At 38.3% G+C, this 16,444-nt stretch overlaps 1 protein-coding gene across 1 annotated transcript in view; it reads right to left on the minus strand.

The window, feature by feature from the left end:
- The window catches only part of CTNNA1 (catenin alpha 1), a 177,855-nt gene that overhangs the window by 99,787 nt on the left and 61,624 nt on the right, over nt 1–16,444 (minus strand). Inside the window, exons 5-7 of the mRNA XM_004282059.4 lie at nt 16,208–16,327; nt 7,823–8,089; nt 5,141–5,344 (exon numbers count right to left, since the gene is read on the minus strand). Coding sequence (XP_004282107.1) covers nt 5,141–5,344; nt 7,823–8,089; nt 16,208–16,327 — 591 coding nt within the window. The remainder of the gene's footprint in view (nt 1–5,140; nt 5,345–7,822; nt 8,090–16,207; nt 16,328–16,444) is intronic.

The raw sequence follows: 16,444 nt of genomic DNA on the forward strand, positions 1-16,444 counted from the left end.
CCAAAGTCAACTACACATTTAAGAAACAGAAAGTTTAACCTATTAAACTAGTAGTTTGTTTTAACCCATTAACCTAATTGTTTTTTTAATTTTGTTCATTATTTTTTTTACTATGTTTATCGTATAACATAACATTTACCATCTTAACCAATATTAAGCATATAGCTCATAGGTCTCAAGAACATTCACATTATTGCGCAACCATCACCACATCCGTCTCCAGAACTTTTCACTTTCTCAAACTGAAATTCTCTCCCCATTAAACAGTAACTCCACATTCCCATCTCCCCCAGCGCCTGGCACCCCCATTCTCCTTTCTGTCTCTATGAATTTGACAACTCTAGGAACCTTATGAAGTGGATCATACAGGATTTGTCCTCTGTGTCTGGCTTATTTCACTCAGCATAATGTCCTCCAGGTCCACCCATGTTGTTGCACCATTAACCTAATAGTTTGAATGTTATACGAATATTTTGTGTCTATGCGGAGAACATTAAGAGGGTTAAAACTATTTTCAAATTTAAAAACACTTTGCATACAAGAACGGGGACAAACTGGAAATACATATACCTAAATGTTAATAGTAATGGTGGGTCAACAATTTAATGCACATGTATGATTTTCAACAACAAAAAAATAAACAAAGTGGCAATAACTTTTTTCAAATTCAATTACATTTCACTTTAATTTCAATCCATTCACTTTTTTTTTTTTTGGCCACACCCCGCAACACGCGGAACTTCCCCAACCAGGGATTGAACCTGCACCCCCTGAAGTAGAAGTGTGGGGTCTTAACCACTGGACCACCAGGGAAGTCCAATCCATTCACTTTTTTTTTTTTTTTCAATCCATTCACTTTTAAACCCATCCAAGCTGTTTTTCTTTCTCTAGAATCCTCATAGGCAGAGTAACCTTAGGCTGATAGAGCAAGAACAAATTAAACATAACCACAATAACTACATTTCATTTCAAGGAAAGCTGGAAGTCATTTGTGAAACAAAGGTCCACTGAACAGTCAAAAACCCTCTGCTGTCAGGCATCTGAAGCATTTCCATAATGTTTAAGTAAGTAGGGGTCAAATGCATTACCCTTAACATCAGTATCTCTTAGAGCATCATACAGTAAGTTAGTGATAGATCTAAGACTATCTATCTCTAACTCTTCAAACTACAATGCAAGTAGAAGCATTAAGGCTGCTGGCCTCCTGGCCCTTGGAGCCTTTAAAAGGGAGTTTGGCCCTCACCCTATGATCTAACATATCACTTCCATTCACTGCTTATTTCAGAGTATTAATTTTTTCCAAAAATGTCATCTGTATACCAAAAGAGCTACAGGAAGTAAGGGTAAATCACCCATGGCCTCCTCCCCCATAACCCTCTAGAATGTAAGGTCAATAAGGGCAAGGATCTTTGTTTTTTCCACTAATATATCCCTAGTACCATGAATATCCCAAACTATTCACTTTATTCATTCTCCCAATTCAGCGTGAGTTCGTTAGGCAAGCACCTATTGAGTATCTCTACTACCATTATACTAGACCCTGAAAGAATATTTTTTAAATAGTTCCCATCTTTCAAAAGCTTAAAACCTAGTTGCAGAAATTACATGGATATAGGAGATACAACTGAGCGACAATTCAAGGAAGTAAACAATTGAGCGCAAAACTTCAAGCTACAAAGAGATAATGTAGAATGGTGTAGTCTGAAATGGCCTTCAGCAAAGAGATGGGGGGGAAATGTGGGCCTTGAAGAAAGGGCAGGTTAGGTTTAAACAAGTAGGAAGGGAATTTCAATAACACAATGAACAATGTCCTACTGAAGGCATGAGCTCAGACTGGCCTGAGCAGGCAGAACAAACTGAAGTGGAGAAAGTGAATACAGCCTGGAATAAGACAACAGCAGTGGAGACAGAAAAGGACAAATGCAATAAACCATCATAGCACTTTCTCCACCTTAACTGCACATTGGAATCTCCTGGGGAACTTTTAAAAATACTGATGCCTGGAACTCAATTTGGTGATTCTGACTTAATTTGGGTACAACCTAGACATCAGGATTTCTAAAAGTTTCTTTTTCAGAAAAAGCTTTTTTTTTTTTTTTTTTGGCTGCGTTGGGTCTTCGTTGCCGCATGTGGGCTTTCTCTAATTGCAGTGAGCAGGCTTCTCATTGCAGTGGCTTCTCTTGTTGCGGAGCACCGGCTCTAGGCACGCGGGCTTTGGTAGCTAGAGCACGCAGGCTCTAGAGCACAGGCTCAGTAGTTGTGGCGCACGGGCTTAGCTGCTCCGCGGCATGTGGGATCTTCCCGGACCAGGGCTTGAACCCATGTCCCCTGCATTGGCAGGCGGACTCTCAACCACTGCGCCACCAGGGAAGCCCCCCAGGGATTCTAATGTGCATCCAAACTTAAGAATCATTGCCTTATCCCACCAACTGTACATTCTGGAAAATAAAACTTTATTAAATTTTAAAAAGAAAAAGAATCATTGCCTTAGAGGAAACACCAATGTAACTTGATAAGTGGCAACACAGGATGAAGAAGGAAGGCTCAAGAAATTACAAGATTTTTTTAAAAGTATGTAACTATAAAAATCATGACATGACTGAGAGAACCCAGGAAATGAAAAAAAGTAAAAATACGTGAACCTTTCTGGATTTTACCACTCTGTCAACAAAGTTCTAAGTACTGAACCAGTTTTAATTAATCCAGACTGTCTCAATTCTCCACATACCATAATTATTTATCTAATATTTTTCAAAAGAAATAATCAAAACTTAAAGTGAATCATTTTTTTAAAATCAAGGTAAAGCTCAATACAAAGATTATAAAATAAATACTCCATTCCAGCTAGAAATAATCTCATCCTCCTTGCAATCCCCATGGTATTTTAGTAGTACCTATGATGGTACTCCCAATAAATGTTCTGTAGAGATGCTGTATGTTTCAGAAGGGAGGGATCAGTGCCTCATTCCTCCTTTTACACAGCACACTACTCTGCAGATGACACATACTCAATATGAACTGAGTGACAGGAAGATACTGCCGGTTAAGTTCTGTCACTGGAGGTTCTAAATGTTCTTGAATGCTTCATAAATAAGCAAAAATCTATCCCTAGTTGATTCTGCTTCTTGCAGACCCTTTTATCATTCTAAGCTTTCTTCAAATGTGCTTCATTGCCCTCCCCCTTTATCCTCACTCCATCACTTTTTGACAGGACACAGCCTGATCACTGTTATGTGAGTCAATTCAAGGAAACTAAATATTTTTATCTTTAGAAGAAATGTGTTCAGAAATCATCTTCTAAAATATATTTCTGAATACTGAGAGAATTTCTTTCAAAACCCCCACCATAATCCTTAAATTTCAGCCTAACATCAATCACTGTTCTAGTTTTCACTTACATAATAAAATGTTATGTAAGAGTGCTGTTATGGTCTCCTTCAGTATAAATGAGTATCTCCCACCATTACTTACATCCATGGCGCAAAATAGAAAGTACTTTTTGTCTGGCATTCTGGGGAGAATCTAGGAGGTACCTCATGATCAGAGATGGCTAGTCCAAGATGTGACCAACCCCAAGACTCAAGGAATATCTTTTAGACTGGTTAGGAAACTCTAGTATGGAGGAATGAGAACAGATTTATCACATACTCTTCCCCACAAAGGCTGTTTTTAAAGTGGTTTCCCAATCATAACTGCATTGGACACTTTCGTACCACTTCAGCACACGATAGTAGATAACTGATTCACATACATGCCATGAGTCTTTGTTTCCCTGAGCCAGTCTTCAAATCATTCATTTTTTTATATTTTCTGATTTTCAGGCTTATATATGCATTTTTAAATGTGTCCCACATTTTCACTGTGACTTATCAACCGCTTTTTCCATTTGATTTAACTAAGCCTCTAATCTCATTTTTCTGAGGTAGACTGCATACGATCAAAACATGGCAATGGCTTAAAAAAATTCAATATGCTTCACTAATTTCACAATATGGTAGAAACAAGATAAACACAGGAAAGCATTCATCTTCACCCTAGGAATTCCATCATGACTCACCATTATATGTTCACTTATATAAGAATATAAGTGAACAAACAAGATGTATGGCAAATGAACAAATGAGAAAGTACCAAGGATCTTTTCGTGAAAACTATTAAATAGGGAAAAATCACTAGTGAGAACTAATTTGCATTGTCCTTCTTCCCTTTAAAATGATTTTATATAATTTTTATTTAATTTATTTCTTCTTTGCCACAGTAAAATACTGGGTACAAGGTCTAAACTACACTAACCCTAAACCAGCATTAAATAACTGGAATGAAAGAAGTATTAGGGAAGGAAAAAAGAAGACATTAACAATACAGAAAAGAAATCAACAGATACAGTATTTTCTATGGCAAAAAAATTGTCAGGTATCCAATTTCACAGCACTGGTTTTTAAACACAAACCTTAAAAATTAAAAAACACTACTCAGTTCACCTAATACACCTCTCTACTTGGCAATTACTCTTATAGCACTGCACATGGCTTATTCAAATAACTTCATCAACTATGAATATTTTCAGCATTCCATTTTGCCCCAAATTAGATGGCCACCTACATGTGATAATGGAATTTTAGGGGTATTGAAGGTTACTATCCCTAGTAGACACATGCTGAAATATTTAGGTGAAGCAATACAATGTCCACAACTTACTTTCAAATGTTTCATAAAAATAAAAAAGGTTGTATATGTGTATATATACATGCATATATTTATACACACAAACATGCACATGTATTTACATGTTAATTGGTGAATCTAGATAAAGGGTTGATGGGTGTTCATTATATGATTTCTGTAAGTTTAAAATTTTTCACACCAAAATGTTGGGCAGAAAGGGGGCACTACAGAAAGCCATTTATCCATTCCTTGAAAAATTTTACTCCACCCAAGAGTCAAGAAGCTAAAAACATATTTGACATATATAGTTAAAACATATTTGACATGTATAGTTAAAACATGTATAGTTAAAAGACCTCTTAACATGTATAGTTAAGACCCAACAATTATTATGGAAAACTCCTGTTACTTCAAAGAAAAGTTCTGAAAAACACCTCAGATCCAACATCTGCTATAGAAAATTCCTCTTACTCACGTTGCCCATGTACTCCGAGAGCAGGTCCTGCAAGGCCTGGCGGACAGCATTACACTCTGCCACGATTCTCTCACGCCGGTCATCACGTGTGCAAGATGAATCAGCCATCAGGGCAGCCCCACTAATGATGCTTTCCAGGCGCTCCTCCAGGGAAGGCCTAAAGCGCTCCTCGCTGAAGCTCAAGGGGTCCACAATGATTTGTTTCTGCAAAGGAAGCATTATTGAATGCTAGTGTAATCTCTATTCCCTCCAATATTCAAGAAGGTGAGGAAAGTGTTGATTAGGAACACCAATATATAACATAAAAATTCCAATGCCTGAAACAAAGTTATACTTCTTGGCAGATGAGGGGCATCCCACACAAGTTGGCCTATGGTGGATTACTTCTCAAAGAAGACGCTGGAAGCAATACTATCCAGCGGAATGGGGCCTGAATAAGGTACGATACCACAAATGCAAACAGAAATATGTCAGCATAAAAATCATGTTCACATTACTTAATCTGAACATCTAAAGGTCAGCCTATGCAGTAATAGTAAGTCACCAAATGAGAATTACAAGGAAAATAAACATTAGCACTCTTGTTCTTTTCTATGTACTGAGTATAAAACTGCTACAGGACGTTAGCAGAACTGTTTCACCACAAAAAATAAATAAAAACAAAACACTGACTTCTGTCTTCAAAGTTTCAGAAAGTAATGAATTTATAATCAATTTCAATTTTCTTCATCTTATACATTTCATTAAAGCTTATAAACAATTCAGTCTCAAATTTATCCTGTTAATTCCAAACTAGAGACTTGCTTTGCTGAAAGACCTCCAGGTATTCTGTAAGAGATGACAGGAACCTGTCCCAACAAAGCCACTCTCTGAGGTACAACTGCCCACAAAAGAATAAATCCTTCCTCTGTCTTCCCTTCACTCCCCTGACTCCACTTAAATCCAGCTTTACCACTGATGAGTGAGGTCAGGTCACAAGTAAGCTATAGGTACTAGGTCAAACATCAACACCCCCAGGACAAGATCTACTGGCCTTCCTCAAACTTCTCCACTTGATACAATTTATCCTTACACCAATAGATGTCTGTACAAATATTTTGCCTTTAATTTTTCTTTATACTAACTATGCTCTTATTGATCTCAGTTTAAATGCCAAGTTTTTTCTCTAAAAAAAGCTTGCCCTTTTCCAATAAGTACACGTCTTCTTTCCCTTCCAAAGAACCGTCAGTTTCAAAATTAAACATACAATTCCTTCGGTTTATTATTAACCTACACTTTAGCTGATTATTTTTTTACCACATTAAGTTACTGCAGTATTTCTCTGGTCAAAACTGAATACATAACATCTTCTTCTCAATGACCAACAGGAATGAAGAATGAATGGTCAAAGAATTTTAACATAGAGTCATAGAACTTCAACAGACCTGTAACCGTTTAGTCCAACCCTGTCATTTTATGAATGAAGTTTCACTGTAGCCTTAAGAGGTTAAGTGACCTCTGATAGACATTACTCAACTTAGGGCAAAAGGTAATCTGTACCGCCTTGAAGGGGGCAGTACCTAATACTACCAAATTTGAAGGGGAAAAACAACAGTGCCAGTTAATTGTAAGATATATCTTAAGAGTTTGCCATAAAGTCATTTAATGTTTAAGGCTCCAGGGTAAAAATTCAGTTCTAACATCATGGTCTTTAGGCTTAATACTGTCTTTACCCAAGACAAAGTAAAGGGGTGAGACAAAGGAAAGAAAAGTAAAGACCAGAAAAAACTGTTAAAATGCACTCCATTATATTGATTCTATACCTCAAAGCACTCCTGCTAATGAAAGGATGCTGGTCACCTGGAAGGCAATTTTCCCTTATGTTAATTAAAAAAAAAATAACATAACAGTTGGTTTAAAAAAACAAACAGAAAAAAAACCACTTTAAAAAAAATCTTAAACTGCTGCCATCTACTGGAAGCCATGAGGCATTGTGGGTAGGAATTTAAAACCATAAAACACACGCCCAAAAATTAACATTAAAGTTGATACATAGGATAGTGTATACACAGAATATATACACAGAACAGATCTGGGGCATCATCTATAAAAGGTAATTATATGGCATTATGCTAAGGAAGTATTTTAATCCTAAATTTGCTTCCACTTGATTAAATTTTGTCTATTATTTAGTCATTGAGAAGAGAAGTGTATCTAGGCAGATAAGTCAGATTAAGATGACAGCACTTCTGCCGTAGTCACTTATGATGTGTCTGTATCTCTCACTGACTGTGAGCCCCTGGAGGGCAAAGCCTAAGTGCACTTTGCCTCTGTATCTCCCATAACTTCATATCTACCAGAAGGTTAAAGTCTTGATTGAAATGAACCAAATTCATATCTTCACCAAAGAATGACCTCATAGGAAACACAAGTTGCATAAAAGAATTCAGAAGATTAAAACTAAAAAAGGAGAGAGAAGGGAAGGGGAAGAGGAAGAGGAAGGGGAGGGGGAAGAAAAGATAAAATGCTTTAGGCCAAGTCAAGGTCAAGTAGACTGATGGTTCATAAAATCTCTTTCAACTTAGACTACAAATCTAAGGAGAAATTGAGCTTTCATGAGAAACCTTGATCACATTTCCCCAGAAATCTGTTAACTTTGAGGGATGGTCAAGAGCCTGTAGTCTCCTCCCAAGTATAACTTACATCAAAGTTATTGAGGGCATATGCCAGTTCTCCTCCTCCACCCTGGTGCTGGGAGGCATCATCTGATGCAGTAGCCTGGGCAGCATTAGAAATGCCTGTGACCGCCTGCTGCAGCTGCTTATATATCAGGTCTCTGTTGGCCTTATAGGCTGCGACATCAGGGTGCTGTAGGCATGCCTGGGATGCAGTATAAAGGATTGGAATGTTTTTCTGCAGGATTCCTCTGGCTGCAGCCATCTGATCACGATGGCCCATATCTTTCAGTTCCTACAAGAGTAAAACAAGAATGTGGGTTCTACTCATAAAAATTTGTCAGTGAATTCTGAAAAGTTAGAATTTCTACTAATTAGACAATATTTTCATTAACAGCCTGGCTTGAAAGTTCATCACAAAGGAGGCAGTATGGCTTAGTAGGTAAGAGTTCAAACTTTTCCAAAACACACAGACCTGAATTTGAATCTCCAGCTCTAATTTTTACTATTATGATCCTATTTAAACTCTCCATCCTCAGTTTCACTTTCTGTAAAATAGGAGCAATAATATTAACCTCTTACAATTGTCTTGAGGATTAAATGGAACAATGCATGTAAAGCATCTAGAACAGCACTAAATAAAAAACAAAACATAAAACTGACTAGCATCTTGATTACAACTTTATAAAGATGGATGTACCTATTCCAACCAAAATAGAAAAATCAGAGACACATTTAAACACAGTAAAACTTATTAAGAGGATTTCTTTTTTATTAACTTATAAAAGTTCACTGAAAGATTTTTATGAAATTTGGGATGGGATACCACAAGTTTACACAAACTACGCAAACCAGCCAGGTGAGGATGTGGCAGGCTGTTCTCCCAAGTACAGAACATCTCCCCTCCCACATCCCAAAGACCACCTTAGGACCCGGATTATTAAGGCATAAAGCTGAGGCTCATGGACTCCATGACTTTAATCCAAAAGGTTTGTATTTCACTGTAAATACTCTATAGACATGTAGTCTTAGGTGAAACTGTCCTTTTTCAATTTCCTCTACCCCATAATTATAATTCAGAGTTAAAAGGATTTGAGGTTCCTAACATGGTTTCAACTACCAGCATCTACTTGGTAAACTGGGTGAATATGCTAAGTGATAATTAAGTGATACCAATAATAAGTAAGATGGAAAGGGGGTATTTCTAGTACCCCTATGTTACTGCAATTACTCAGAGAAAACTAAGTCTTCAGTAAATGTGGACTGCCACCACAGAAGAGAAATATAAGTGATAACCATAACTGACCACCAACTGTTCCAACTCTATTTTACGTGTGATCCTAGAATTTCAATGTTAATGTCACCAACTGAATCCTAGAGTACAAATTTAAATGTTTTTAAAATGAGTATTACATGTACAAACAGTAAGAGAAAACTGACTTAGAAAGGCCAAAGTCAATTACTCAACTTAAAGTCTGACAGCTGTTTAATGGCTCATCTTTCTAAATGAGTTCCTGATTAGGCATTAGAACACCAAACCTCCTCCCTTTTCCCGAAACTTCATCTCACTATATGTTCTAGGTTTGCATCTTTATTCAAACCTTGTATAATATGACAGCTTACTTTTCCTCCTAGAATTCTTTTCTCATTTGTAATCTGAATTTGCAAGCAATAGCACACAGCACTCCAAATGCCCTGTAGCACCATACATTAGGCTAAATATTCATAAACAGGACCCTGTGGATTTTGAGAATCAGTGATCATTTCAAGACTCAAGCTATGACAGGGGGTTGAGGCTCACCATTATGCTTAAACAGCTGGTGCACGTGTTCTGTATGGCATTGTCTAAATGTCTTGCCCTCACCACAACCTCAGGGACTTTTAAGTTTTCTAAGGAGGCATTTGCCTTTAAGCACTTAGTAATGTCCTTTGTTTTATAAAATGTTTTGCAATCAATTTTGGCATTCTTCCTAAGTATCTATAACCTAGATATCAGTACAGCCTCTTGTAAAGGTTAGCAAAGACACTTGTGGTCACCTAAAGTTATAACAGGTGCCAAAATTACTATTCAACATCTGACTTTCCTAAAGCCACTGCCTGGCCTGGTATGATAAAATCCTACCTTTCCAAAGACTACATCAGCTTCAATACTCAGAAATAGGACCCCATGGATTTAGAGAGTCGACGATCATTTCAACTATGACAAAGGTCTAGGGCTCACCATCATGCGTAAGCAGCTAGTGTACATGTTCTGTGTGGCATTTTCTAAATGTCTTGCCCTCATCACAATGTATCTTTGATAGACTTCTTTTACAAAGTACGGGGGATATATTTTAATCTATGATGAAAATGACAGCCACCATCATTTGTCCTAACTGCTAAGGTGTTCTATTTTCTCTCTTTAGAATTGCTTTTGCCGTAGGACAAAGAAACTAGGTTTTGTTAAGATAGGAAAATAGACATTATCACAAGGCAGCACTACTTACTATAATAATGATCGATCATAAGAATTCTTTTCAAGATATATAGTCCTGATAAGTAACCCAGATTAGTAAAAAAGTGAGCTATTAAGCAGTGTAATAGATTACTTAGAAAATTATAGAGTTCCTTGGTCTACTTTAGCCTTCATGATTCACCAATTTGACCAATCCAGTTATATTTCAAACAGACTCAGGAACAAACAGAAAACATATAGTGGAAATGACCCCTTTCAACATAATTTGAACCAACTATCACATGCAGTGACCAAGAAACAGAAGCTAAATTCTAAGCAATCCATAACACTTTCTAACCAAGACCTGGAAATTCAAGTTTCCTCTCATGTCCCTCTTAACAATATAAAACTGTAGCCATAGATACTTTTTTTTTTGGCCACACCGCGCAGCATACAGAATCTTAGTTCCCCAACCAGGGATCGAACTCTGTGACCCCCCCACAGAGTCTTAACCACTGGACAGCTAGGGAAGTCCCCACAGATACTTTTGATCAGATGTCTTCTCTTGGATTCAAATGATTATACTTAAAGAAATGGTCCATGGTCAAACTCATCCAGTACAGGTGATTTACACATAAAACAGTGGCAGTACTATCCATTACCAATTTGTCTGTTCAGGCTTTCAGAAAAATAATCATGAAAGAGTTCACAGACTAGGTAAGAAGCACAACATTTTTACCAAACCTATTTCAACAAACTCATGTACCTGGGTGGGTAGATTGTAAACATCAAAGTATTCCATCTTTAGCATATTGGGGAGGCAGAACTGACAATGTAAGGCAGAGGTAGTCCTCTTCACAGGAACCAGGGTGGATGCTGGCAGATCCTTACCTCTGCCATCTATTTCACCCTTACAGTCAAATAAGAGCCTGCAGCCTAATAGAAATTCAAAACTTCTAGTCAGCAAATAATATTCTAGCCCAAGAAAGTAACAGATTATGGTCACACACAGAATCCCATTCCAGGATGGATCTGCAGTACAGCAAAATGGGTTATTCTCTCTTTAGTTAAACAAATATTTATTGAACACTATTGTATCCAGGCAATGTTCTAGGCATTAGGGATTACAGTAGCAGTTTAAACAAAATCCCTGTCCTCTGGAGCCAGACAAGCCTAGGTTCAAAACCTGGCTCCACCACTTACTAGATGAATGTCCATGTCAAATTACTTAACCTCTCTATGCTACATACAGTTCCTTCACGTATAAAAACTAATATCTGATCAATTATAGGATCTACCTTATACTGTTTTTGTAAAAATTAAACAAATTCGTGTTTATCAAGGAATTGAACAGTGTTTAGCACATAGTAAACACCTTTTTAAAGTTATTCATTATTATTTTCAGCAACATCCTCACCCCCACGCCATGTTCCAGAAAAACCTTAGAGACAAATAGGTAAATCCCAGGGTGCCTGTATATCTCATAAGGTTCAACATTTCCTCACTGGGTGGCTGTTGCTTAAATGGTACAAGGGAGGCTAAAGCATCCAAGTACACACATCACATCCAAATACTGCTCTTGAGGAAACACCCTTTTTCTGGACTAGGGCTGCCTGCAAATATAAAAGGCTTGATGAGGAGGTAAATTATTATACACCACACCCGGGAAGAGAAGGAAAGGTCAAAGGTGAAAACAGTCCAGGGTACTAAGCATACAGCAGTAGAGGAATTCTGCCAGAAAACACATGTGCAAAATTGTGACCAGTAACTGAAGGAGGCCAATGGGCAGTATCTAAAAGGGAGCATGAAATTTCCACCAGGCTGGTACTTTAGGATAAAATGAGTTGAGTTTAATTCCCAAAAACAGCACTAGTTTATAGAAATATACACCAAGGCCCAGGCCCTATAAAAAGTCACTTTACGATCAGAAGGCACACAGGCACCCACAGCCAGCCTATTCAACAAATTCTACTGTAGGAGGCTAAGGCTAAAGGTTAAAGAATTAGGTCCAAGGAAAACTATAAATGACCATGACATACTACAAACCCAAGACAAACTTTAAAATGTATCACTCAAGATACCAGCAGAGGGACTTCCCTGGTGGTCCCAATGGTTAAGAATCCACCTTCCAATGCAGGGGACGCGCGTTCAATCCCTGGTCTGGGAACGAAGATCCCACATGTCGCGGGGCAACTAAGTCTATGCATCACAACTAGAGAGCCCAAGTGCCGCAACTAAGACCCAACGCAGGCAAACAAATTAATTAATTAATTAATTTAAAAAAAAAAGATACCCACAGAAAACAGATGGTAAAATCAAGCTGGGCAATTCAAAGATGGTTTAGGGACTATGCTACAAAAGGTATGGGCAAAGTTCAGGAAAACCACAGGCTATTAGGGCACTTAGGCCCAAAGAGACAAAACAAGGCAGCAGTTACCAGAATCCAGGAAGTGAGGTGTGGGGAGAATACCACCCAAGAGAGGCTATGACTTTTAGCAACCCAGGGCAACCAGCAGGGAGGGATAAAACCCTATCCTCACTGTCCTCTGATCTCCTAATAGCGCTCCCAGTGGCCAACCCAATCAGAAGCCAGAGAGCAAAGAAGCCCCTGGATGCAGTCCAGACAGGTCAGGTCCCTGGGGCAGAGAGCAGGGTGACCAAGGGCAGAAAACAGACATGGAGGTGCTAACAGAAGATCATCTGGCATGTTAACTAATAATTTCAAGATTTTTATGACATCTTATTTGGGAAATGTTTGAAATTCACTACTTTTTTTTTTTTTTAAATACATCAGGGATTATGAAGGAACTCTTCATGGATTCATGGCACACAGAATTAAAACTCAGGCAGCATTACTTTCCAGTAAGTTTCTCCAGTAGCATACAAAATTCTGGACTATTATTGTGTTTATCTCAAGAACATCATCAATTTACTTATTCCACCATTTTGCAAAGATATGCAATAGTGTCAGTCTAAATGTTCTCACTTTCCTCAAATAATATTAAGTCTTGGGGCTTCTCTGGTGGCGCAGTGGTTGAGAGTCCACCTGCCGATGCAGGGGACACAGGTTCGTGCCCCGGTCCGGGAAGATCCCACATGCCGCGGTGTGGCTGGGCCCGTGAGCCATGGCTGCTGAGCCTGCGCGTCCGGAGCCTGTGCTCCGCAACGGGAGAGGCCACAACAGTGAGAGGCCCGCATACCGCAAAAATAAAAAATAGTAAGTCTTCATAAGTCAAAATCAGACTAGGTTTTAAGACAGTAAGACTATTCACCAAACTTTATTTTTTAAATATAACTAACACTCATTTCACATATTCAAAAGAGAACTTATATCAAGAATGTTAAGTAAAATAAATTGTGAACATAATTTGGCCAGCTTGCCATATTTATAAAATTACCATACTATCATACAACAAGTTCTTCTTCGGATCAGTCAGCCCCAGCAAAAAGAAAAAAACTCTCTTGCACTATTGGTGGGAATGTAAATTGATACAGCCACTATGGAGAACAGTATGGACGCTCCTTAAAAAACTAAAAATGGAATTACCATATGACCCAGCAATCCCACTACTGGGCATATACCCAGAGAAAACCATAATTCAAAAAGACACATGCACCCCAAAGTTCATTGCAGCACTATTTACAAGAGCCAGGTCATGGAAACAACCTAAATGCCCATCGACAGACGAATGAATAAAGAAGATGTGGTACACATATACAATGGAATATTACTCAGCCATAAAAAGGAACGAAATTGGGTCATTTGTAGAGACGTGGATGGATCTAGAGACTGTCATACAGAGTGAAGTAAGTCAGAAAGAGAAAAACAAATATCATATATTAACACATATATGTGGAACCTAGAAAAATGGTACAGATGAACCAGTTTGCAGGGCAGAAATAGAGACACAGATGTAGAGAACAAATGTATGGACACCAAAGGGCGGAAGTGGCGGGGCGGGGTGGGGGGGGGGGTGTGATGAATTGGGAGATTGGGATTGACATATATACACCAATATGTATAAAATGGATACCTAATAAGAACCTGTAGAATTCAAAAAGAAAAACCTACTTGTGATTTATGTGATGGAAACATAAGCCAACACAAGGACAAATGATAAAAGCACACTGAGCCTATACTAACTAAATTACTCAGGCAATACAACAAATCTAGCTATATTATCAAGTGTAATATTAAGTACTGGAAATGTAAAACCAGGGTATCATATGTACAGATTCAGTCTGATCACACCTTACAGCTTAAAATATGAGCAATAACTACTATTCACCAACTGCCCACTGCTAAGGGCCTACTGAGTGTCTGGCACTATATTAAATACTTCACACACATTCTTTAATTTAATTCTCTCAACCCTGTGGGGTAGAATTTTATATTAATGTAAATGTAACCAAATGAAAGCTGAAGTCTCCAAAGCTGAGGCTGTCATATATTGGACATTTACAGTATTGACCCCATGTTCCTCATGCCTGTCAGAGTTCTATTCTCAGGAAGGCTACCACTGTCACAGACAAGAAGGCAGATCTTCATTACTCTGAGTCAGATAGAGTTAACTGCTTTCCTCTTACCAATGATTAGTAAGGAATGGGTATGTTATACAATCCATATTTAGGGCGAATCTGTTAGAGCCTTCTAGATCATTTGCTTATAACGAGAGACATATGGAAGAAACAGTCCTTTTTTTTCTCACTGGACATATTGATGCGTGCAAATGTCATACCTAGAGCTTCTACAGCCATCCAGTGCCAGGCACACTGAAGATGGTAAATGCTGGAAAATGTCAAGAAACTGAATGCTTGATGATACTGCAAAGCCTTTAAATTTAACAACCCTGAAGTCACTTAACCTAACTTGGGGCTTCTAATTAGTGAGAATATAAACCCCTCAATGTTCAAGCAGTTTTGGAGCTGGGTTTTCTGTAAACTGCAGCATAAAATATTTTAACCAATACAGGTATTGGCTAACAATAATAAGAATTCGGGACTTCCCTGGTGGCGCAGTGGTTAAGAATCCACCTGCCAATGCAGGGGACACGGGTTCAAGCCCTGGTCCAGGAAGATCCCACATGCTGCAGAGCAACTAAGCCCGTGAGCCACAACTACTGAGCCTGCGTGGCACAACTACTGAAGCCCATGCGCCTAGAGCCCGTGCTCCGCAACAAAAGAAGCCCGAGCACCACAACGAAGAGTAGCCCCTGCTCGCCGCAACTAGAGAAAGCCCGCACGCAGCAATGAAGACCCAACGCAGCCAAAAATTAATTAATTAATTTTTAAAAAAAGAATTCATCTACTCAGCGCTCTTTAAAAATAAGAATAGCACAAGCTTGACCAGGACTATGGAAATTATAAGAGCTGGATGGTGACACGTGCATCCCCCCTAAGGAACACACATCTAACACACAGCATCCAGGAAGGGCACAGGGAAGACTTCAAGCACCCCAACAGCAAAATGCCAAAGGGCTAGCAAAGGCTGGAAAAATAAGAACACTGATCCACATACCACACAACACAAATTCCTAACACTATGAAAACTACTTGAATGGTAAGAAACACTTTAAAAGTTATAAAATATGGAGGGGGAGGTACTTTCTGGTATAGAAGTAATTCCAATGTTTTGACTAGTTAAGGTTTTTAAAAGTTTGAATTAAACTCCACCACCAACTCAAGTTCATCCTTGAACACACAGAACAAAAGCCTATCACTTCTCCAGACACTATCACAAACTGCTAAGCTACCTAAAGTAAAATTTTCACAGGAATCAAAATAGGAGCAAAACATGAATACAACTCAATACTAACTTTATTAACAATACTGAAAGGACACATCATAAACTAAATATTTTAATGGAACTATATTAGCAGAGGGAGATATTGGTACCTTTTGAAAACTTAGGTAAAATCGATTTTTCCCACTAGGTAATAATATAAACAACTTAAATGTATCCCCAAATCATGGTTGTACCTGTTGTCTTTTGGCTGCCATAATGTTCAGCTTATCCACTTCAGGTTTCAGGGCCTTATATTGTATTCCCAAGTCCTGTTCATTGCCAGCATTCCTCAGTTTCAAGATACCATCTTCTACCTATAAAACACACACCCCCAAAAGAAAAATTCTCAACAATACAAGTCTGTACATAAAGAAGATCTAGAATTTTTTATTCCTTTCGACAGCTACTCACATAGCAATCCAAACTTCCTC

The sequence above is a fragment of the Orcinus orca genome, chromosome 3, assembly GCF_937001465.1.
Source record: "Orcinus orca chromosome 3, mOrcOrc1.1, whole genome shotgun sequence".
Lineage (NCBI taxonomy): Eukaryota > Metazoa > Chordata > Mammalia > Artiodactyla > Delphinidae > Orcinus > Orcinus orca.